The sequence below is a fragment of the Ascaphus truei genome, chromosome 3 (genome assembly GCF_040206685.1).
Source record: "Ascaphus truei isolate aAscTru1 chromosome 3, aAscTru1.hap1, whole genome shotgun sequence".
NCBI classification, from domain to species: domain Eukaryota; kingdom Metazoa; phylum Chordata; class Amphibia; order Anura; family Ascaphidae; genus Ascaphus; species Ascaphus truei.
In genome coordinates, this window is record NC_134485.1 from 358,712,439 (window position 1) to 358,732,414 (window position 19,976).

Genomic DNA, 19,976 nt, shown 5'->3' on the forward strand with positions numbered 1-19,976 from the left:
ACGAATCGTGTGCTGAGCGCTTCTGCTGCATCCCACGTCCATCTCACTAGTAGAGAACACATCTCGTCTCTCTCTCAACTGAGCACATAGCTTCTCTCTCCATGCTTCTTCCAGGGGAGACCCTCCGAAGTCGAATTGTAGTGCCTCGGCCTCTTCTCCCACACTGGCAGTGTGAACGGTCACTGGGTCGTCTACAGGATCCACAGGATAAATTCTACCCAACCTTTGTCCTACTTCTAGCGGCACAGTATGGAGAGACATGTTCTGGATAGACACAGTAATCTTCCTGGGGACGGTAGATGACCAATCCCGTACTTCAGGTATCATTCGGTATCCCCACTGATTCTCAGACTCGGGGAGGGTCTCTAGCGAGAAGTATCGGTCGTGTTCGTGCCGACTGGGGTACTTGATCAGCGCTGTCACGTGCCTCACTCCCCCTGGTGGAATCTGCAATAACCCTCGCTCTTGATTAAAGATTTCACCATACTGTTCCTCATACGCCACCCTATAGCATTCTTCCCGCAGGCCAGGGGCTATATTCAGGGATGACAACGGTAGCTCACCGGCTTCTTGTAGGAATGAGCGAATCACCGACCTCACAATATCGGCATTCGTGCCTAGTATGATGGGGGCACTGGGATGTTCTCGAGCCTCTGGACAGACCAAAGCTTCCACCAGCATGGGATGCGACTTGTTAGTGTTCAACTGCAAGATATCCAGCTTGACCGCTACTATTCCGTCTATGGGATAATCATCTTTACTCAGTCCCCATAACTTCATCTTTTCGGCTGACTGCAAGGGAAGATGGCTGAGGTGCTGGTCGTAGAACGGACGGTAGATGATGGTCACTTGTGATCCAGTGTCCAGAAGTGCTGAAGAGTATATCCCCTCCACGACGACTCTTATTACAGCGGTGGGCCCTACTCGGCAGTAAGCATCGGCCGGGGGCGTCTCCTCCGTGGAAGGCCTCCCCGACTCCTCGGCAACATCTTTGGGTACGGTTGATAGGGACGAGCTTGCCTTCCGCACGGTCACGGTGTAGGTCTGGGCCTTAGTGGGGTTTGAACAGTTCCTTGCAACATGGCCCTGCTCGCCACAGTTGAAGCAACGGAAGTCTGGGCGGGGACCCGGACCGTCAAGTGACCTGGGAGCGGACCTAGGCACCTCCGGGGTGGCCGTATCCTTACCGCTCTTGCTCCCCTTTGCTTTGGGCACTGTTGCTTCCTTGGTCTCATCCTTGCGCGGGTCTTTGGCCTTCTTGGGCGTATGCAACCTAGTATAGGCCTCATGACCCTTCACCTCATCCAGTAGGTCTTCTAGAGTAGGGGGGGTCTCCCTTCTGTAGCGTGCATCTGATCATTATCACGATATGGTGCGTGGGTATGGCTCCCCGCAGGAATTGAGTGCGCCTATACTCATTTACTTCTGAGGCCTTGATGACTTGGCGGGAACGTAGCTCCCACAAGAGCAATTGGATCCGTTGTATGAACTCGGATAGGTCTTCCCCCTCTTTCTGGCGGAGATTGTAATACTTAGTCCATAGCTCACTCACATCAGCTTCCTTACCATATGCCCGGGTAAGCGACTCCATCATCTGATGTGCGGTAACCCCCGTATGCTGATCTTTATACATCTTGATGGTAGTGGACGCAGGCGGGCGCAGGCACTCCATGATTCGTTGTCTTTTCACCTCATCAGGACAGGTCCACTCTTCCAGTACCTGTGAAGCATATTCCTTCCAAACATCAAAAGCCTCTTCACCAGTGGGAGTAGGGTTTACCCCTGAAAAGAGCTTTAACTTGCGGTATGGCTGAGGGGAAGGGGATTCGTGCTTGGGCCTACCCAGTTGTTGGATGGCCTGGGCTAGTAATTGGATTTCTCCCATTCTACTGGGGCTGGAGCTCCGTCTGCTTGAGCGACAATTAGCACAGGATAATACACTGGCCTCATCCCCGCATACACTTTCTGGTGGGGACAGGGACATGCGCATACTAGTCTCTAGCAGGTCTGTTCTGGGGCTACAGGGTTCGGGTTTTATCGGCATTTCAGGATATATAACAGGACACCCTGAGCTGAGGGCCCCGTGGAAACGCAAGTTGGATGGGCCTTGTTGGGGCGACAATTCACATCCCCCAGTGATTAATACGGTGCACCATGACCCGTCGGGGTCGGAGCGGCGACCCAAGATTCTGGCATCTTCTAAGCCTGGGTATTGCATTAGGATTAAACATAGTTCATAGGATGAGGCATTGGCGGGAACTTGTCCTACAGCAAGGGTTTGTGAGGGCGGGACTTGCCTTTTTACCGCCCACATGTACACCTCTTGGCGGGAAGGTAACGTGTAACCTAACGACATTTTTACTGAGTTCGGGCACCCCAGGTCTGACATCTCAGCAGCGCCTCCAAATGTAACGGGTGTTCCCTATGACTACCGCCGCTACTACTTGCTGTGCAACCTGTGTGGCTCTCAGGAGCCTAAGCCTCCGCTTGGGGAACCTGGGGTACATCTTTATCATACATCTCTAGGTGCAACGCCTCCACCTGGGAGGGATCCCAACGGAGTGGGAGGAGGCCCTCACAGGAACAACCACACAACACTACCGAATATAAAACAGGACGGGCTTTACTGCATGGAAACACACAAATCACGTAACAGCATAACATCAAAACAGCATAACAGCATCATGCGCCACGGCGGACGCTAACCACACTAGGCGTCACGGCGGACGCTACCACCTTTAGGCGTCACGGCGGACGCTATCACCTCTAGGCGTCACGGCGGACGCTATCACCTCTAGGCGTCACGGCGGACGCTATCACCTCTAGGCGTCACGGCGGACGCTAACCACCCACAATGTGACCCCACCCTGTGTCCAGTAACCCCCACCCAAATGTCTCGTGTTCTCGAAGTCAAATACCACTGTACATGTGTATGTGTGACTGCGCAGCCACTATGTTTGGTGATAGGCCTGGTTGGTGCACATGAGTTGCAGGTTACCTGCCCGGGCTCCAGCCACGGGTACCGCGATATAAATCCCCACGATCCGACGGGGTCCTCCACACCGCGTGGGTTGAAAGTCCAGCACGACAATGTCACTCCTTGTCGCAGGGTCTTGGGTGGTGTTCTGAGCCCAGAACCCACCTCACAGGGCCGCACGGCTTCAACACTGTGTCCCTGTCTATTCAACCAATAAATGGGGCAGTGTCCCTATCTAGGGCCTGTCCCTAAGCTCCACAAGCTAATAGATGGCTCAGGACCTAACTGGGACCTTGGGGGCTGCTGGCCTAATGCAGAGGGTCACTCACCCCTGCATCCACCTCCTACCCCTAGCTGGTCCGGATCCTGACTGCCTGCGTGGCTGCAAAACCCCGCGAAATGTAGCAATCTCTCCCCAGGCAAATCCCTCAGCCCTATTGGTTCCCTGGCGTCAGGTGTCTCTGCCCCTATGCACCCTGGGGGCTGGCATGCTCATCTCGCGCATGCGCGAACTATCTGGTCCTCCCGCGCTGGGTTGGGGCACTGCGCATGCGCAACAGCCCTAACATGGCGGCGCCCTGCTTCCCGAGCCGCCGGGCCGGTAGCAACGCGATCGCGGCCTTAGCGACGGCCCGATCGTGTCCCCGGCAACCGGCCTGCTCGCCGCTCGCGTCCCTAGCTACCAGGGATCGCTCCTTCGCGCGCGCGGCCCCCCCTCACTCCCTCACACACAGCGTCTGCCGAAAGGGAGGAGGGGGTCAGCCATGACAGGGGGGAACCTGGCTACATACATAAGGAAACCCTTGGCAGGAATCTATCCTAATCTATATATTAAAAAAAAAAATTTTTTATCCTAAATATCAGAAGGGCTGCATGCTGTTTTTCTGTTTCACAAGCCAAAATTCTATATTTATATAACATGGAACATTGTGCAGTTCAAAGAAGCCAGGATTACAATAATAAGCAAGACCATTCTTATTCACAGTGGGTGCAGGTGAGAGCAGCAGGGATGGGCAAGAAGTTAATTGTAATAACTCATTAGAAGCAATACTTCTGTAAGCAGAAGACACAGATGTTTATAAACAAACAAATCTGAACATACCTGTACTACCCAATACTTTACTTTGCAAGGGTTAATTGCCTTGAATGCTCTATTGTAGTTGCTTAGAGCATAAAGTTATACAAATGATAACTTTTATTATTATAATTATACAGACTTTTTTTTTTTAAATGATCCCCAAATAGATCATTGAAGCCTCTGTTTTTGGCGTAAAATCCCCTTTGACTTTTAATGGGAATTTTCAGCCCAAAAATAAGATTATACAGTATTAAATAAGGCCCTTATAATTGCTTAACATTAGACACACTTCCAAACTTTTTGAGGCACATAAATACTGAGAGAAGGATTATATTTGGCTTAGTTTGTTAGCAGTTCATTTTGAAACTTCATGTTTTAAATACAGGCAGAGTTAATCACAAAAGGCAAAGGTAATGCTGCACCCCACAATACAAAAAACAGTAGATACAGTACTTGCTGTTACCGGTTCTCCTGGAACAGGGGAGTTCCTGACAATGACAAGATCCAAAGCAGACAAAAAAGGAGAAGGTTCCAGGGTAATACGGATTTTCAAATAAATTCTTTTGAAAATCCGTAGTGCCCTGGAACCTTCTCCTTTTTTTTATTTTTTTTAAATACAGGCAGTCCTCGGTTATCCGACACAATGCGTTATTGAAAATTGCGTTGGATTGTTAAGGTCAAGAAGGCTTTTTTTTTTTAACACACAAGGACCCAAAATATTGTACTCGGGCAATAATATACCAGTACATACAGTAATTGTCATGTAAAGATTATATTTATTGTATTATACAATTATTTACAGTACATGTATAAGCAGTGTCAATTATTGGAGTTAGGAGAGTGATTGGGGAGTATCTTGAGGGAATTTTGAAGGACTTCTTGGAGGGGGATGTAGGTGGACTATTCCCAGGAGGCCTAGGTGGAGTAGATGATTTGTTTCTCTTGAAGAAGCTTGTCCTGGAACAGGATTTCATATTTTTCTGTCTCCCTTTGCAGCTCATAGGATTCATGTCTCCCTAGTTTAGCTGCCTATTATTTTCCCTGTCCCAGCAGCTAGCTGCATGTGAAAGGCTACATTTTGATACACATGTTGTTTACACAGCCCTAGTCAGCTATTCTCCTAGAATGGGCTTTTCTATTCCCCCCCCCCCCCCGTCCCAGCTGACAGTTAGTTCAGTCTCATACTTTTCCTGTGTGACACTCAGCCCTTACTTCATTTTCACCCTGGACTCTGAGTGAGTGCCTGCCTGCTATTAACTCCAGCAAGGCCTTTCTGTTTTTACACTGCCTTATCTTGATACACTGCACTTCAGATAGAGAAGCACTCTCTACCCACACTACATCTGCAAGTACCTTTCTTCCTGTGATTTTCCCTCAATAAAACTAAGAAAGACAAAAGGACTTGTTGTGCTTTGGAAGAGGGAAGGCATGAGTTAAGCTATCTGGGTTTATTCACACCCTATACGTGACCCTGGGCCCAGAATAAAGCTCTTTAAAGAAGTCTGCACAGATGCTTTCCTTTACGCTGCCTGTTGATTTCTTTGTAGCAGCTGATTAGTTTGCACATCCCTTGACTAATTGAAGAACTGCGTTCAATGTTGGGGTCATTTTCCTCAAATATGGCCAAAGCACTATCAATGTGCTTAAATGCCTCACTCAACAGTTTTGTTGTTAAGGATGTACGAGGAGAAATCACTTAAACAGATTGTTGAGCTTGTCTTCATCGGCCACTTTTTGCTGTTCTAATTGCAGCAGGTCCTCATTGCTTAACTGTATCGAATGTGATGCCAGCAACTCCCCAATATCTTCTGTTTCCACCTCTAAATTGAGATCTTTACCCATTTGAACAACTCTTTCACTAACCTCTGCAACTGTCTCTGTAAAGCCTTGGAAATCAGAAACAAAATCAGGGCACAATTTACGCCAAAAATACCATTGGATTGTTTCACCTTATTCCATACTTCATCAATGTTTTTCACTGCATGCAGAATGTTGAAACCCTTCCAAAATTCTTTTAAGGTTGGATCAATGAGGTGGTGTTGGGGAGCATGAACACCACCATAATGTTTGGCTGCAAGTAGTCCTGGAGTAGCAATGCTTTAAAAGCAAAATAATTCATCTTGCCATTTAATTCCACTGCAGTATGAAAATGGTGATGGAACCAGTCCTCAAAAAGGCTCCCTGTTACCCATGCCTTATGGTTGGACTTCTAAATCACTGGAAGCGTGGTCTTTGCATAGCCCTTAAATGCCCTGGCGTTTTCTGCATGGTAAACAAGCAAAGGTTTTAGCTTTAAATCACCTGCAACATTTTATCCAAGCAAAAGCGTAAGCCTGTCCTTGGCAACTTTAAAACCAGGCATAGATTTGTCCTTTTTTGCAATGTAGGTTCTTTGCATTTTCTTCCAGTAGAGCCTAGTCTCGTCTACATTGAACACCTGACTAGTGCATTAGCCACCACCCTCTATCATTTTTGCTAATTTAGCAGTGAAAGTTTTAGCTGCCTCCTCAGTCACTTTAATGTTTTGCAAGTTTGCCCTGTCTTTAAAATGCATAAACCAGCACTTACTCGCAGTTAATGTTTCATCTTTGGACCCTTCTCCATGCTTGTGCTTAAATGTCCATAAAAAGACTCAAAGCCTTGGCTTGAATTATGGCTAAACTAATGGGCACCCGATGTTGAGATTGATCTTCCAGCCATATGAGTTTTTCAACCTCCGCAATAAGTCTATCAAGTTGCCTTATTGTTTTTTGCTTCCATAGGAGCTCAGCCCTTAACCTGCTCCACCACTGGCCAGAATGTTGGAAATCCCATCAGGCCCGATAGACCTGGGGCGGCAAACATTTCTGTCCCCATACAGAGAGGCCGCACTCTCGAGCCTTATGGAAGTTCCTTACCTGGTGCCGCCGCCGCCACCTTTCTGCTGCCTCCACCTTCTTTCTGCAGCATCAAATGGTGCTGCGACGTCCCAGAACGCCTTGTTGCCATGGCAACGCGATGTCACAGCATCAAATGACGGCACAACGTCGCATTGCCATGGCAACAAGATGACGTGTGATGTCGCATTGGTGACGTCCGCTGTGATTTTGAAGAAGACGGAGGGCGGCAGTATAGAGGAGGTGGCACCAATTAAGTGCCTAGGTGCTGTGGATCTGAAAATATGCAGCTGATTCTGGCCTTGTCTTTCAGAGTTGTCACAATTGTTGTGCAAGGGATATCCAACAAGTGGCCATTGGTCTCTCCTTTCTCTGAAAGCCTTATGATGTTTAACTTTACCTCCAAAGTAACAGGCTCTTCATTCCGTTTTTGAGCCGAAACATCACTGGCATTTTTGTTTTTGTCCGACATGGTTAAGGGCAAAAATACACAACAAAACGTTGACAACAGACTGAGCTGGGTGATTTCCCTGAACTGCACCTTTGTGATTGTCTGATTGTAACAACTTGGCGTTGTCGTATGAGTGTTGGATAAGGCGTTTTGGCATCTGATAAATGCCCGTTGGCATTGGGATGTATTATAAAGCATCGGATGGGCTGTTCGTCCACAAATGGAATGTCGGAAAGCGAGGACTGCATGCATTAGAAAATTGTTTGGAAGATTGTAGAAGTACACAGAATTTATTCATATCTCATATATTTACTGTCATAGCTTCCAAACAATACATTCCTCTTTAAACGTGTACAACCATTGCTCAATTTACATGCTTTTACAGTGATTATTTATTTTTCATTGTTTTGATGAAATGTTCAAGAGATCCTTGCTTGTAAATTAATACATTTAGAGAGATTTTAAAATGGCTGCTGCTTCTTCCAGCTGAAGTAATAGGAATGAAGCCATGCACTTATTTTATGGTTCCTAATAAAAACCAATAGCAAAGGTTTGCTACTGGTTTCTAACATTTTGGAGGACTGCACCTACTAGAGCAAAGGTTTTGTGGTTTGAATGTTAGACGATTATTTCAGTAGTTTTAAAGCAGCAGTCCAGGCTGCCGTTTTTAAAAATGTTTTGAATTTTTTTCTTCTCGTTAATATGTGCATCAGTACAATCCACACAATAAGTAATTAGCTAAGTTGCCGATCAATCCATTCTCCTGTGATCGATCAGCAATGATTCAGCTCTGGGGGGTTCATTAAATGGCTGTCAGTGCAGTAGAAGAGGTCCAAAGATGCAACATTCTGTGGGGATGATCAAGTGAACAGGCAGGCAGTAGATACAATTCGTGCACTGCTAGAGAGAGGGCAGGGCTAGAAATGGGATCTGCCAGTGCCTGTTTCCGAAGAGGAAGGGGATGTGACTTTGTAAATGGTTTCTACAGAAACAAGAAATGCTTGTTACATTACAATACATGAAAATTTTAATTTTGAATTGTTTTAAAGAAAATGCTACAAGTATTTTCTCCGAGTACAGAACTGATTTATTAAAAAAACAAACAAACACGTAGGATATTGCTTGGACTGCAGCGTTAAAGAGTAACAATTAAAATAGTAACATCTTGGCACAGCAGGATCTGGACCTCGTTTCGTGGACATGGAGTCTCCGTCTACGCAGAAGCAAGAAAGAAAAGAAGAGTTAGTTGGTAAGTAATACTGGGTAACAGTTGTGTCTGTATCAAAACAAAAGTTGTACAATTCGCGAGCAAAAAATGCGTTGGCTGTATAACAGATAAAACGTCCTGTAACTTTCAATAGGATTTATTGTTTGACACATACAGTGCATATTTTTGACTCCAGAATTGGTTCACTTTTGCCTTAAAATATAGATCCCTTTGTGCTCACGTTCCAATTATTACAATATAAAGGTCGGAAAGAGGAAAATGTAAACAAGACAAAACATAAGAGGTCAAGAGGTACAGCTGTTGGCATGTCAGCTGTGATGTGTGTCTTTATTTAGGATAAAAGGGGAAGGGGAAGGATAAGAATATCAGGAGTGTATTAGTTAGACTGCCATAAAAGGGTGCTTTTATCTGCAACTTCCTGTGTATAAAATCTGAGGCTTATGTTGGTGGAATTCAAAATATTTACATTAAAGCAGAAGTCCACCTAATCATTTAAAAAAAAAAAATCTTTTATTTTAACAACATTGCATCCAGTGTTCCTCTGTAGATGAAACTAATATTATAAACTCCGGGGCCCCTTGTTCCAGAGATACTATTTTAAAGCTCCCTTCGGGAATTCAAGAAGGCCGTCAAATCTTAGGAGTCCTGCCGTTCAATAGGAAGCTGCAATGTGCACTGTTGCAGATTCCTTTTGAACAGCCATTTAAAACCTGTGGGAGACCCCTGGTAACTACACTTGTAGGTGTCTCAGAAAACGGAGCTATTAAAAAGAACGCGGTCCAGCTTTGGAAGGCCCCTAACTACCAATGCTCCTAAAAAAAATTGTGGTTTTAAGCATTGTAGCTTAAAATACATGGCAAAAATGAAATGATTAGTAAAATATCCTCTCTTGCCAAATGTTTCTCAGGGAACTTCTGGTAACTTCCCATGGAATTCAATTAATAAAGAAGGACATGGTGGTAGTCTATGGACTTGCACGATGAGTGGAACAATATAAGTAGATTTCAGTATTATGAGCAAAAATTGTCTAATTACGGAAGATTATAAGCTTGTGGAGAGAAGAATTATTTGGGGAAACCAAAAAGAACAAGGGTTGGAGAGGAGTTATTAATTGCTAATCATCAGAGGACAGTGTAATGACAACAATGTTTGTGAAGGGAACTGATACAAGACGTTGCAATATTTCATGCACCTGACAAACCTAGCAATCTAAAAAGAGGGAATGTGAATAGAACATTAGTGACTTTGGTGGGAGCAGTCTCTGAGTTTCTTGGTAGGCGTAGGTTTGAGTGAGTGCTCACATAAAAATACCTCAGAGTTTAAACAAATGTTGGGGTTTGGAGGAGGACAAAGGACGATATGGCAGAAGACAAAAACTAATTTGGAAGAAAGGGCTGCGTAGTAGAACATACTAAAAATTAATTTATTTGCATGTGGTGTTATATTAGTATTTTTTTTTGTGTGACAAGTTAAATGTCAACAGTAACAACCACGCATCTGTAGGTAGTCTAAGGTATGCTGGGATTTAGACTAGCCATCTGATTCAGATCTCTGATCCAGGTTTTCAGCCTTCTAGATTGAATTCCCAATTGTGATGGGGTGAATCTTTATTCAACATTCACTGCAAATGTGGGCAGCTCAGTCTAAAAAATGCACATTTTGTGAGAGAGACGCACGTAGTTACTAGAGTCCCAAATACTATATATATATATCCCTTCAAACCCCTCTTTGAACAAATAGAAGTACACCTGGGAGATATGCTAATATGATATGCAACGTATATTTAAATGACTCGCGTCCCCTAAAATATTTCCACAAGGTCTATCCTGACCAGTGAAGTCCTAAGGCACTTTGAGAGGAAGGGGTACTGTCAGGCCCAATAGTATCAGAACTCACAATCTCTGCTATCCAAGGTAGCGGCTCTAGCACTGCGAGTTAAACCAGCTGCTGGATAGCTCCACTGTCACAACATACTTTTAACATAGGACTTGGCTTGTTAGGATAGGCCTTGTTGAAAACATTTAGGAGGTATGGGCAGTGTCTCATTTAAATCTACTTTGCATATCCTATTTGAATATCTCCCAGGTGTACTCCTGTTTGTGCACTGGTATTTCTCCACATGTTGTTTAAGGGGATGCATATAGCACTTGGGACTCTAGTATAATAGGTCCCTCCCTCGCCCTCTGGGAAACTGTGTGAATCGAATGTTACAATATTCACATGGGAAGATGTCATGACATTTCCTCAAAGGGAAAATGATGGCAGATTCAGAAGTATTTGCCCAAATTTGTATCTGTCCAAACTACCTATGAATATCCATCTGCAAATCAAATTTTGTTCAGAAACCAGCGAAGGATTTGCAGCTCAAATTGTTACACATCCACTAATCTCTAATTGCCAGGGCTAATTGAATTACAAGTGAGCTGAATGCTCATTAGTGGAACATAAACCCCTAAATAAGAAGCCTGCCTGGCTGGAGTACTGGGAAGCTGCACGGTTTGTCTCTCTGGTAGAAGATCTGCTGCTCAGTTTTCCTCCTGTGTATAGTGTCTTGCTTCCCTGTCTGGACCTGAGCTCTATTTTGTTGGCTGTTGTCCATGCTGAAAGGAACCTTCTCACCGCTGCTTACTTGTTTTTCCTGAGGTAGGAGCAGTGGCGGATTAAAAAAAATGGCGCCCATAGGCACTTACCTGATGCCGCCCTCCTGTTCTAGCGCTACGCCATCCCGTTGCCATGGCAATGTGATGCCGTGGGATGTCACATTGCCGGCCCGCACATGGGCAAACGGTGCTTACGGCTTCTGCACATGCACAATCAGCGCTTGCCAATCATACATGCGCAGAAGCAGCAAACGCCAATTGAGCGGGGCGGCAAGCCAGCATGCCGCCACCAAATTCTGCCGCCCCCCAAATTCTGCCGCCTCAGGCCTGGGCCCAATGGGAAATCTGTCGCTGGGTAGGAGTGCTGCGTGTGATCTCCGAAGGACTATTATTTTTTTATTTATTTTTTTGTTTTATTTTCTATGCAATAAACTGCTCCACTTCGTTCAATCAAGCCAGGTGTCCAGCATCTCACTATAATAATAATTTACATTGTAAAATAGGACTAAACACCCCAAACAGTACACAATGTGTTTTGAATATTCAGCATTAGCAGAAAGCAGTAATTGGCAAACTATACACACATTGTACAGTATGTTTCTCACTTTCCTGACCCGTTCTCGTCTCCGGCTCCTCCCTTGTACAGGGCCAACAGGAGTACGAGGTTCAGTCTATCTTGGACTCCAGGATTTCCAGGGGATCAATCCAGTATCTAGTACACTGGAGGGGCTTTGGACCTGAGGAGCGGTCCTGGGTTCCTCGCCACCGTCTTCATGCCCCCAGGCTTGTCTTGCTCTTCCATGCCAAATATCCACACACGCCCTTCATGAGACGGCCGGAGGTCGCTCCTGAGGGGGGTATTGTCAGGATCCATGATCCTTAACATGCTCGGCGCACCCCGTGCTTACCCCAACTCGTGATCGGGTTTCCCACTCCTCCCGTCAACCGTGACGCTCGTCTTCCTCCTCCTGTGACCAGCCGCCATGCTATATGCGCGCATCCCGCGCAGGTAAATACGCTTCCCTCCGGCTAACGCCTCCAGACTACGCTCACGCGGCAACGTCATCAGCATGCACATGTGGTGTGCGGTCAGCACGCGCATGAGTCGCATCATCTGGCGTCTTTAGTGATCCTTCCCACACCTGTCTCCTGCACCCAAACTACCAATCACGGTCCGCCTTACTGACACACCTCATCCTATCTGTACCTCATTGGTTCCTCTCTCCTATATATGCTCAGCCAGCCCACTGGCAAATCGGCTGAGCATGAACCTTCCTATGTTCGAAGTCTTCACTGCTATCCTTGCCTCCATAGTTTTGCGCAGTTCCTAGCTTCTACGTTCTTGAACCCAGCTATTCTTTTGGACTACGCTCCTGACCCTGGCTACCAACGACCATCTGCACCTCTCCAATCCAGACCACTGCTAAGTACCTTCAACGATCTGCACCTCTCCAACCCTGACCTCGGCAAGTACCTTTGACTATCCGTACCTCAACCAATCTACACTCCAGACGTGCCCACGCGGCTGTGGGTTGGTAATTATAATATCCAATAAGTTGGACTTAGAAAAAATCCCAGAAAAAAGTCATTTTTAGAGCGCAAAGTGCCTGTTTGCGTTGCTTATTGCATCGGGTTGAGCCAAAATGCACGATCGAAGAGCACTTTGCGCTCTAAAAGTGACTTAACGGAGCTTAGTGCATAGCCCCCAATGTCTTTACTTACTGGGAGAAAAGTGCTATTTGAAATAAAGTTATTATTATTATCATGGGATATGCTCTGCAATAATAATAATAATGTAACACTTTATTTCCCTATATGTGTTAGTATGTAGATAATAGGGTGGGGGCCTGAGTCCGCCTCCCCGGTGTATGAAACAAGGTGTTGGTCAGATAACGCAATGAGACACGTATCTTTTGAAGAACAGTACTTTATATATGCAGAACACTAATCACAATCAGGGCCCCACAGGATCGTAGGACCATGTACAACACTTACTACAAGTTATAGTGAGAGAATGCGGTATCCCGCTGCGTAATTGTCACACACTGTCTTTTACTCAGTACCTGTGGCCCAGATCCTAACAAACAATGCTGTTGGTGCCGAACAGCATTGGAGCCTGTGTGGAATATAGTTGTGTTTATCTGTGCAGGCCTGTTACCTCACAAAGAGCTGTGTATGCTGAAAAGGATACTGCAGGGTATTCGCTGCCTTTGGACCCCCAGGTCACGTGGGTTCTTTTACACTGACGATGTACTCTCTGGGATGGTGCCAGTGATCTCCGGTACTTGCTGCTCTGTCAGGCTGGGAAGGCTCTGCTGCCGTGTTGTATTTCTCGCCAGGCTCGTCAAGATAAGTTCTCCTCTCTTGCACTCTGCAGGTTTCTCCCTGGATCACATGCTGCTCCCAGCCTATGTTTCTGGCCACTCCTCTCTCGTGATGTCATACATTCATTATTTGGTGGTCTCTGTACTTTCCTTGCCTCATAGCCATTGGCCAGAGGATATGTTCTTCTTTTGTGTGTCCTTCGGGGTGTTACACTCTTCCCCTACTAAAAATATTGATGCCTCCATCAACTTATTGGTTTACCAGACATAGTAGTAATAATGCAAACATTTCTAAGACCTGATTCCTATCTAGGCACAAATCAACATAGAAACAGATGATGGCAAATCATTGTAATTCCCGCATAATTAATAATTACCCCACCAGGTAAACAAAACAAATAGGTAGCGCTAAATCTCTAAATTATAAAATGTTTGTATCAACCCAAATAGGTGTATGCCTGTCACAATGACACCAACTTTTAGCAACACATTTATATTTCTGGGTACTTGATTGAACAGAACAAGTTGCAAAATAAATTGTGATTTATTTTCGTAATAGGCAAACACACGACATCTGCAGAATACACTTAAAACAACACTAAGTGGGATAAGGGAACAAAATAAATTGTCCTTGGAACGAAACAAATTGTCCTTTCCTTGCCAGTGCAAGAAATGCAGCCTTGGTTTTAAAAGTCCTGTGGTTATGTTGTTGTTAACCCCTTCACTCCTGGACTGGTTGCTGCTGGGCTGGAACAAAGTCTTGCATCTTTACATCATGGATTAAAATTCAGGAATCCCACTGGGGATACCTGGGGAGCCACAGTTATAGACTGCCCAAAGCTATATTTAACATGTGGATCCAATCCCCTCGTGGGAACAAAAAAACCCACGAATAGCCAAGTTACCCACAGTTCATAAGACCAGTCAAAAGGGTTGTCCGGTGGGCAGGGCGCATGGGTCAGGTTGATGCCCATGCCACTTAGCATACCTGGGCTACACCCATAACTTGGTGCCGCTCCGTCTGATTTTTGACCAATAAATGTTAATAGACTGGCATCTTGATACCTCAGAATGCCGGCCGTGTATAACTTATGGGTATCTGGGTCTTTTCATAACTGACACCCTTTTAGACAGGGAGACTCTAAATCTGTGAGACCCCTTTTGAGGCTCGGTCATAAAAATACCTACAGCCCATTGAGACTCCTTTGAGGCTCGGTCATAAAAATACCTACAGCTCATTGAAATGCCGGTTGCTATACTGCCATCATGTGTCGGTTAGAGGGTATGGCAAGCAATGCATTTTTTCCTTTTAACCTGGCCGGCAGGTAATGGCCTGCAAATGGGGAATAAAAATGGCTGGGACAGGGTAAACACAGTAATGCATAGCAAATAAGTTTAACCCCTTCCCTCCCCGTCACAATAACTAAACCTAATATTCAACGTGTGAGGGAATATGAGGCGGCTGCCTGAGATAAGACTCCGACCACCAGGTCAGAGAAAAGTGTAGGAAGTGAAAAAGGAATATCTCTCTAGCGCCTATGATATACTATACATAAATGACATAGCATGGGTAGAGTATGAATAAAAAATATAAATATACAACCAGGACTGGCAGCTGTATCAGGATCCAGGATTTAATCCAAGGAGTGGTGAATTCATACACATGGAATATAAAAACAAACAAAATACATAGCGTAAAACTGCAAAACTGAAAAAAATAACAAAAAACAAAACAGACAATAAGTTCTACTGGAAGCTAGAATGTACAACGGGTGAACTGCAATATGTAAAAAACATTTATTTAAAAAACTCACTAAAAAAAAGTTAACAGTAAAAATAGTATATATAATGGTCTCCCATAGGAATATGTCCCACAAATGACTCCACTGCTGTAGATGAAATGCCCACTTACCAGATGCCTACTACCACTTTCCATCTGTGTCAAGGGCTGCACTATGGCTGAGAAGTTATCCTCAAACTGCCAATAAAATCTACAAAATCCCAAGAATAATCTCAACTCGGCTAACTGTCTCATCCTTGGTCAGGCTGCAATGTCTTCTAACTTTGAAAGGTCAGTGGCAACTCCGTTATTAGAGACAATGTTTCCCACATACAGTAGGTAACTGAGGTCCTGTAAAACTGGCATTTGTCCAGGGACCGCTTCAACCCACACTTACTCAAATCGGACCAGCACTTTCATCCGCTAGACCTCATGTTCCTCTAATCTCTTCCCGAATCCTATAATATCTATATATACTAGTACTTCCAGTAAGTTGATATCCCCCACCACTCGCTCCACTAGTTGGGAGGGCCATCTATCATCATAGTGGGGTCTTCTACTTTTTGAGGAAGGGTCACCAATCCTTTAATTCGATGGATACTGTTGGGGGGCACTCTCACAGGACAAGGTCCGGTCCATCTGACCTCTCATATAAAATCTTCGGTGATGGTGCTGTTTTCATCTCTTGCTGGTAAGCATTTATGAACATGGTGAATGATCAGTGTATGACCATAATTGTTTACTCCAACCAATCTTCTCCTCCAACCATCTGACACAATCTTGCTACTGTAGCTGGCCAAAAATGTTGGCATTTGTTCCAATTATGAACTCTGTCTTGATCTTACTTCGGACCTCTGGACATACTGTAAATGAAACCACATTCAAGGCTTTAGATAATCCTTTTTCTGGAACTCCAACTCCACTACCACATACTCTAGATAATGGTAGCTAGCGTCACTGAGGGCCCCACACAAGTCCATCTAGTGGATGCAACCACAAATGTTTCAGATGTTTATCATAACATGGCTTGAAGATAATGGATACTTGTGACCAACAATTTAGGAGGACAACACATTTTTGTCCTTTGAAACAAGCTTTGACCAAAGCGGAGGGACTTAAAAGGCGACTAGTAGATAAGATAGTTCTGGTCTCTCAGCATAGATAGCCTTTGTGGAGCCTTTTGCTACATGGGGACCAATTTGCTCCTTCACAGAGTCCTTTTGTTGTTTCCATGATGAGACTTTGATCAAATGAATCTCTTGACCATATATTGCAAATTCTCTCACCTTCTACAGTACTTGGCATAATTCCCTTCCTCCATGTAGCTATTGCAGAATTTGGGTCTAGTGTCTAATAAAGCAAGGGATCGCCTTGAGTTTTCCCCCTCCTCACAGGCGTTACTCACCTGGGGATCCACCAGGGCCTTTCCTGTCGATCGGCCTGTGTGTCTTCTTCCGGCACTTCCTCCTGTCGCAAGGAGGCCTTGAGTTCAGGCATTCCACGTAGGGGGCGCTCTCTATCAGGCCAGATCTGTGTTTCACTTTCTCATTTGAGCACCCCTGCTCGAGGCAGGTCTTCCCATGGCAGAGCTATCTCTAAGACCATCACCAAGGTAAGTATGTTTTCTATGTATTTAGATGGAGGGTGTTGTATGCATTTGGGGGGGGGGAGGGGGTGGTGGTATGTATTGGGTGGATATTTTGTATGTATTTTGGGGGGATGTTTGTATGTATTTGGAGGGGGGTTGCATGTATTGGAGATGTATGTATGTGTGTTGTATGTATGGGGGAGATCTGAGTTGTATGTATTTGGGGGTTTGTGTTGTAAGTATTTGGGGTGATATGTGTTGTATGTATTTGGGGTGTGTGTTGTATGTATTTTGGAGGGATGTGCATTGTATATATTTGGGGGGGGGATGTGCGTTGTATGCATTTGAGGGGGATGTGTGTTGTACTGTATGTATTTTGTGGGGGGGAATTGGGTGTGTGTGGTCAGGGGGAGAGGAGGAAATTAGTGTGAGGATGGGGGGATTGAGGGAGTGGGATTTAGTGAGAGGGGGGGGTAATTGAGTTCTGGAAGGAAGGGGAAGGAGTGAGGGGGTGTAAGAGAAGGAGGCTCTATCCACTGACCCGTTGATGGTCCTGGTCCCAAGTGATTGAGATATAGATATATACCTACTGTATATATATATATTCCAATTGTCTGTCTATCCTGATATCCTCCCCTGCTGTGTATTTAGTTCTATTTAGGTAAAAACATATTCCAATTGTCTGTCTATCCTGATATCCTCCCCTGCTGTGTATTTAGTTCTATTTAGGTAAAAACATATTCCAATTGTCTGTCTATCCTGATATCCTCCCCTGCTGTGTATTTAGTTCTATTTAGGTAAAAACATATTCCAATTGTCTGTCTATCCTGATATCCTCCCCTGCTGTGTATTTAGTTCTATTTAGGTAAAAACATATTCCAATTGTCTGTCTGTAAATCATCCCCCTACTGTCTTAATTTAATTCAGCTCTCACACTTGTGCAAGACAACACCCACCTTTGAAAAACCATTTGCTTTAACTACCCTCACATGTGCTAATTAAGTTTGTTGTGCCAACCAGGTGACTTTCTAAAAGTATATAAGTAAACTCCTAACAGCCATTGCTGCTAGCATCCATGCTTGTAAGCAGATATGCTTTTAAGTAGAAATGTTTCAAGTAGAATATGAAGTTCAAAAATAAGTGGAAAAGTGGACATCCCCTACTGCTTCTGATTCCTGCTTTTGATCTACGTTGGAAAAGAGGATATCATCTATCAAAGACTGCACATCTCAACACTTAACTATTGCTGTGATGCCGCCTTTATTTTTTATATTTGCTGCAACCTCACTTATTTTCAAATTATGCACTTCCTTCCACCAGTCTCCTTATGTTTCTAACTCTATTCATATATCTCCATCTCTCCTTTCTGCCCCACTTCTCAGTTCACATGAACTCCTTTCTTACCTGCGTCCTCTGTCACCACACAGCTATACACCCTGCACTAAAACACACCCCTATAAATCATCCGCACACATTCTCTTTCTATCCATGCTTCTCCTCCTTGCTTCTAGGGATATCTCTCCCAATCCTGGTCCCTGCCTTATTTCTACTTGCTCTCGTCCTCGCCTCCCACATACAACTTCTACTCCTTCTGGTGTTAACCCCTCCAACCTCATACCCATCCCATGCCACCCTCCCTCCTCTCTCCCTTTCTCCTGTGCCCTTTGGAATGCTCGCTCCCTCTCTAACAAGTTCCTCTCTGTGCATGACTTCTTTCTCTCTCACTCCCTGCTTCTCTTTGCTATAACTGAGACGTGACTCACTCAGTTTGACTCTGCGCTGGAAGCTGCCCTCTCTTATGATGGCCTTTCCTTCTCCCACACTCCGCGCCCTGATGGCAGGGGTGGAGGTGTGGGGCTCCTGCTCTCCTCTCTCTGCCATTACCGAACTCTTCCTATTCCCCCCTCTCTTGCCTTTCCCTCCTTTGAGGTTCACACTGTCCAGATCTTCTCTCCTCTCCCTGTTCATGTGGCGGTCATCTATCGCACACCTACCTCTACTCATCCCCCTTCTGCCTTTCTCTCTCACTTTGAATCCTGGCTCTCTTTCTTTCTCTCCTCAGACTCCCCTGTTCTTCTCCTTGGGGACTTCAATTGCCAAATTGATGATCCCTCTCTCCCTTGCCCTTCCCACTTTCTTTCTCTAACCTCTTCTTTTGGCCTTCAACAGTGGACTGCAGCCAGCACCCACAAGGATGGCCACTACTTAGACCTGGTTTTCACTAAAAACTTCTCTCTCTCTGATTTCTCCATTTCCCCTTTTCCTCTCTCTGACCATCACCTCATCTCATTCTCTCTATCTCGCTTCTCCCCTTCTCCACCTCCATCTACCCCCTGGTTCTGCAGAAACCTGCTCTCTATTCACTTACCTGACTTTGAGTCCACTTTACGCTCCTCCCTCTCCTCTCTCAGTTCTGCTACAGACCCTGACAAACTGGTCAGGAACTACAACTCTGCCTTGTCCTCCTCTCTTGATCTACATGCCCCGCTTTCTCTCTGCCGCACTCGCCCTTTTAACCCTAGACCCTGGTTAAATTCCCACACGCACATGCTGCGTTCCTCCACTCATTCCTCTGAACGCCTCTGGAGGAAGTCTCACACTCTCGCAGACTTCCTTCACTACAAATTTATGCTGTCCTGTTTCAACTCTGCCCTCTCGCAAGCTAAACAAGCCTACTTTTCTTCACTAATCAACATGCACAAGTCTAACCCACGCCGACTGTTCTCTGTCTTTGATACTCTACTCAAACCACCCTCAGCTGCCTCTCCTTCCTCCATCTTCGCTCAGGACTTTGCTGACTATTTTAAGGAAAAGGTGGAATCCATACGTCAGAACATCCCCTCTGTTTCTTCCTCCCATCCTACAGCTCTTCCTAACTCTCCTCCTGCCTTCCTTGACTCTTTTTCCACTGTCTCAGAGGAGGATGTGTCGCTGTTGATCGCCTCTTCTCCCTCTACCACTTGCCCTCTTGACCCCATTCCCTCCCATCTCCTAAAACCTCTTGCTCCTACTATAATCCCTACGCTCACGCACATTTTTAACTCCTCCCTCTGCTCTGGAACCTTTCCATCCTC

General features: G+C 45.3%; 1 protein-coding gene across 3 annotated transcripts in view; it reads left to right on the forward strand.

The window, feature by feature from the left end:
- STOML3 (stomatin like 3) overlaps positions 1-19,976 on the forward strand; it is a 48,780-nt gene that overhangs the window by 6,059 nt on the left and 22,745 nt on the right. Inside the window, exon 2 of one of the 3 annotated variants that reach the window (XM_075592045.1) lies at positions 8,557-8,631. The exons of 1 other annotated variant lie outside the window; for it this stretch is intronic. In XM_075592045.1, the coding sequence (XP_075448160.1) occupies positions 8,583-8,631 (49 nt within the window). In that variant the 5' untranslated portion in view covers positions 8,557-8,582. The remainder of the gene's footprint in view (positions 1-8,556; positions 8,632-19,976) is intronic. One more of the 3 variants, XM_075592044.1, reaches the window with a different exon arrangement.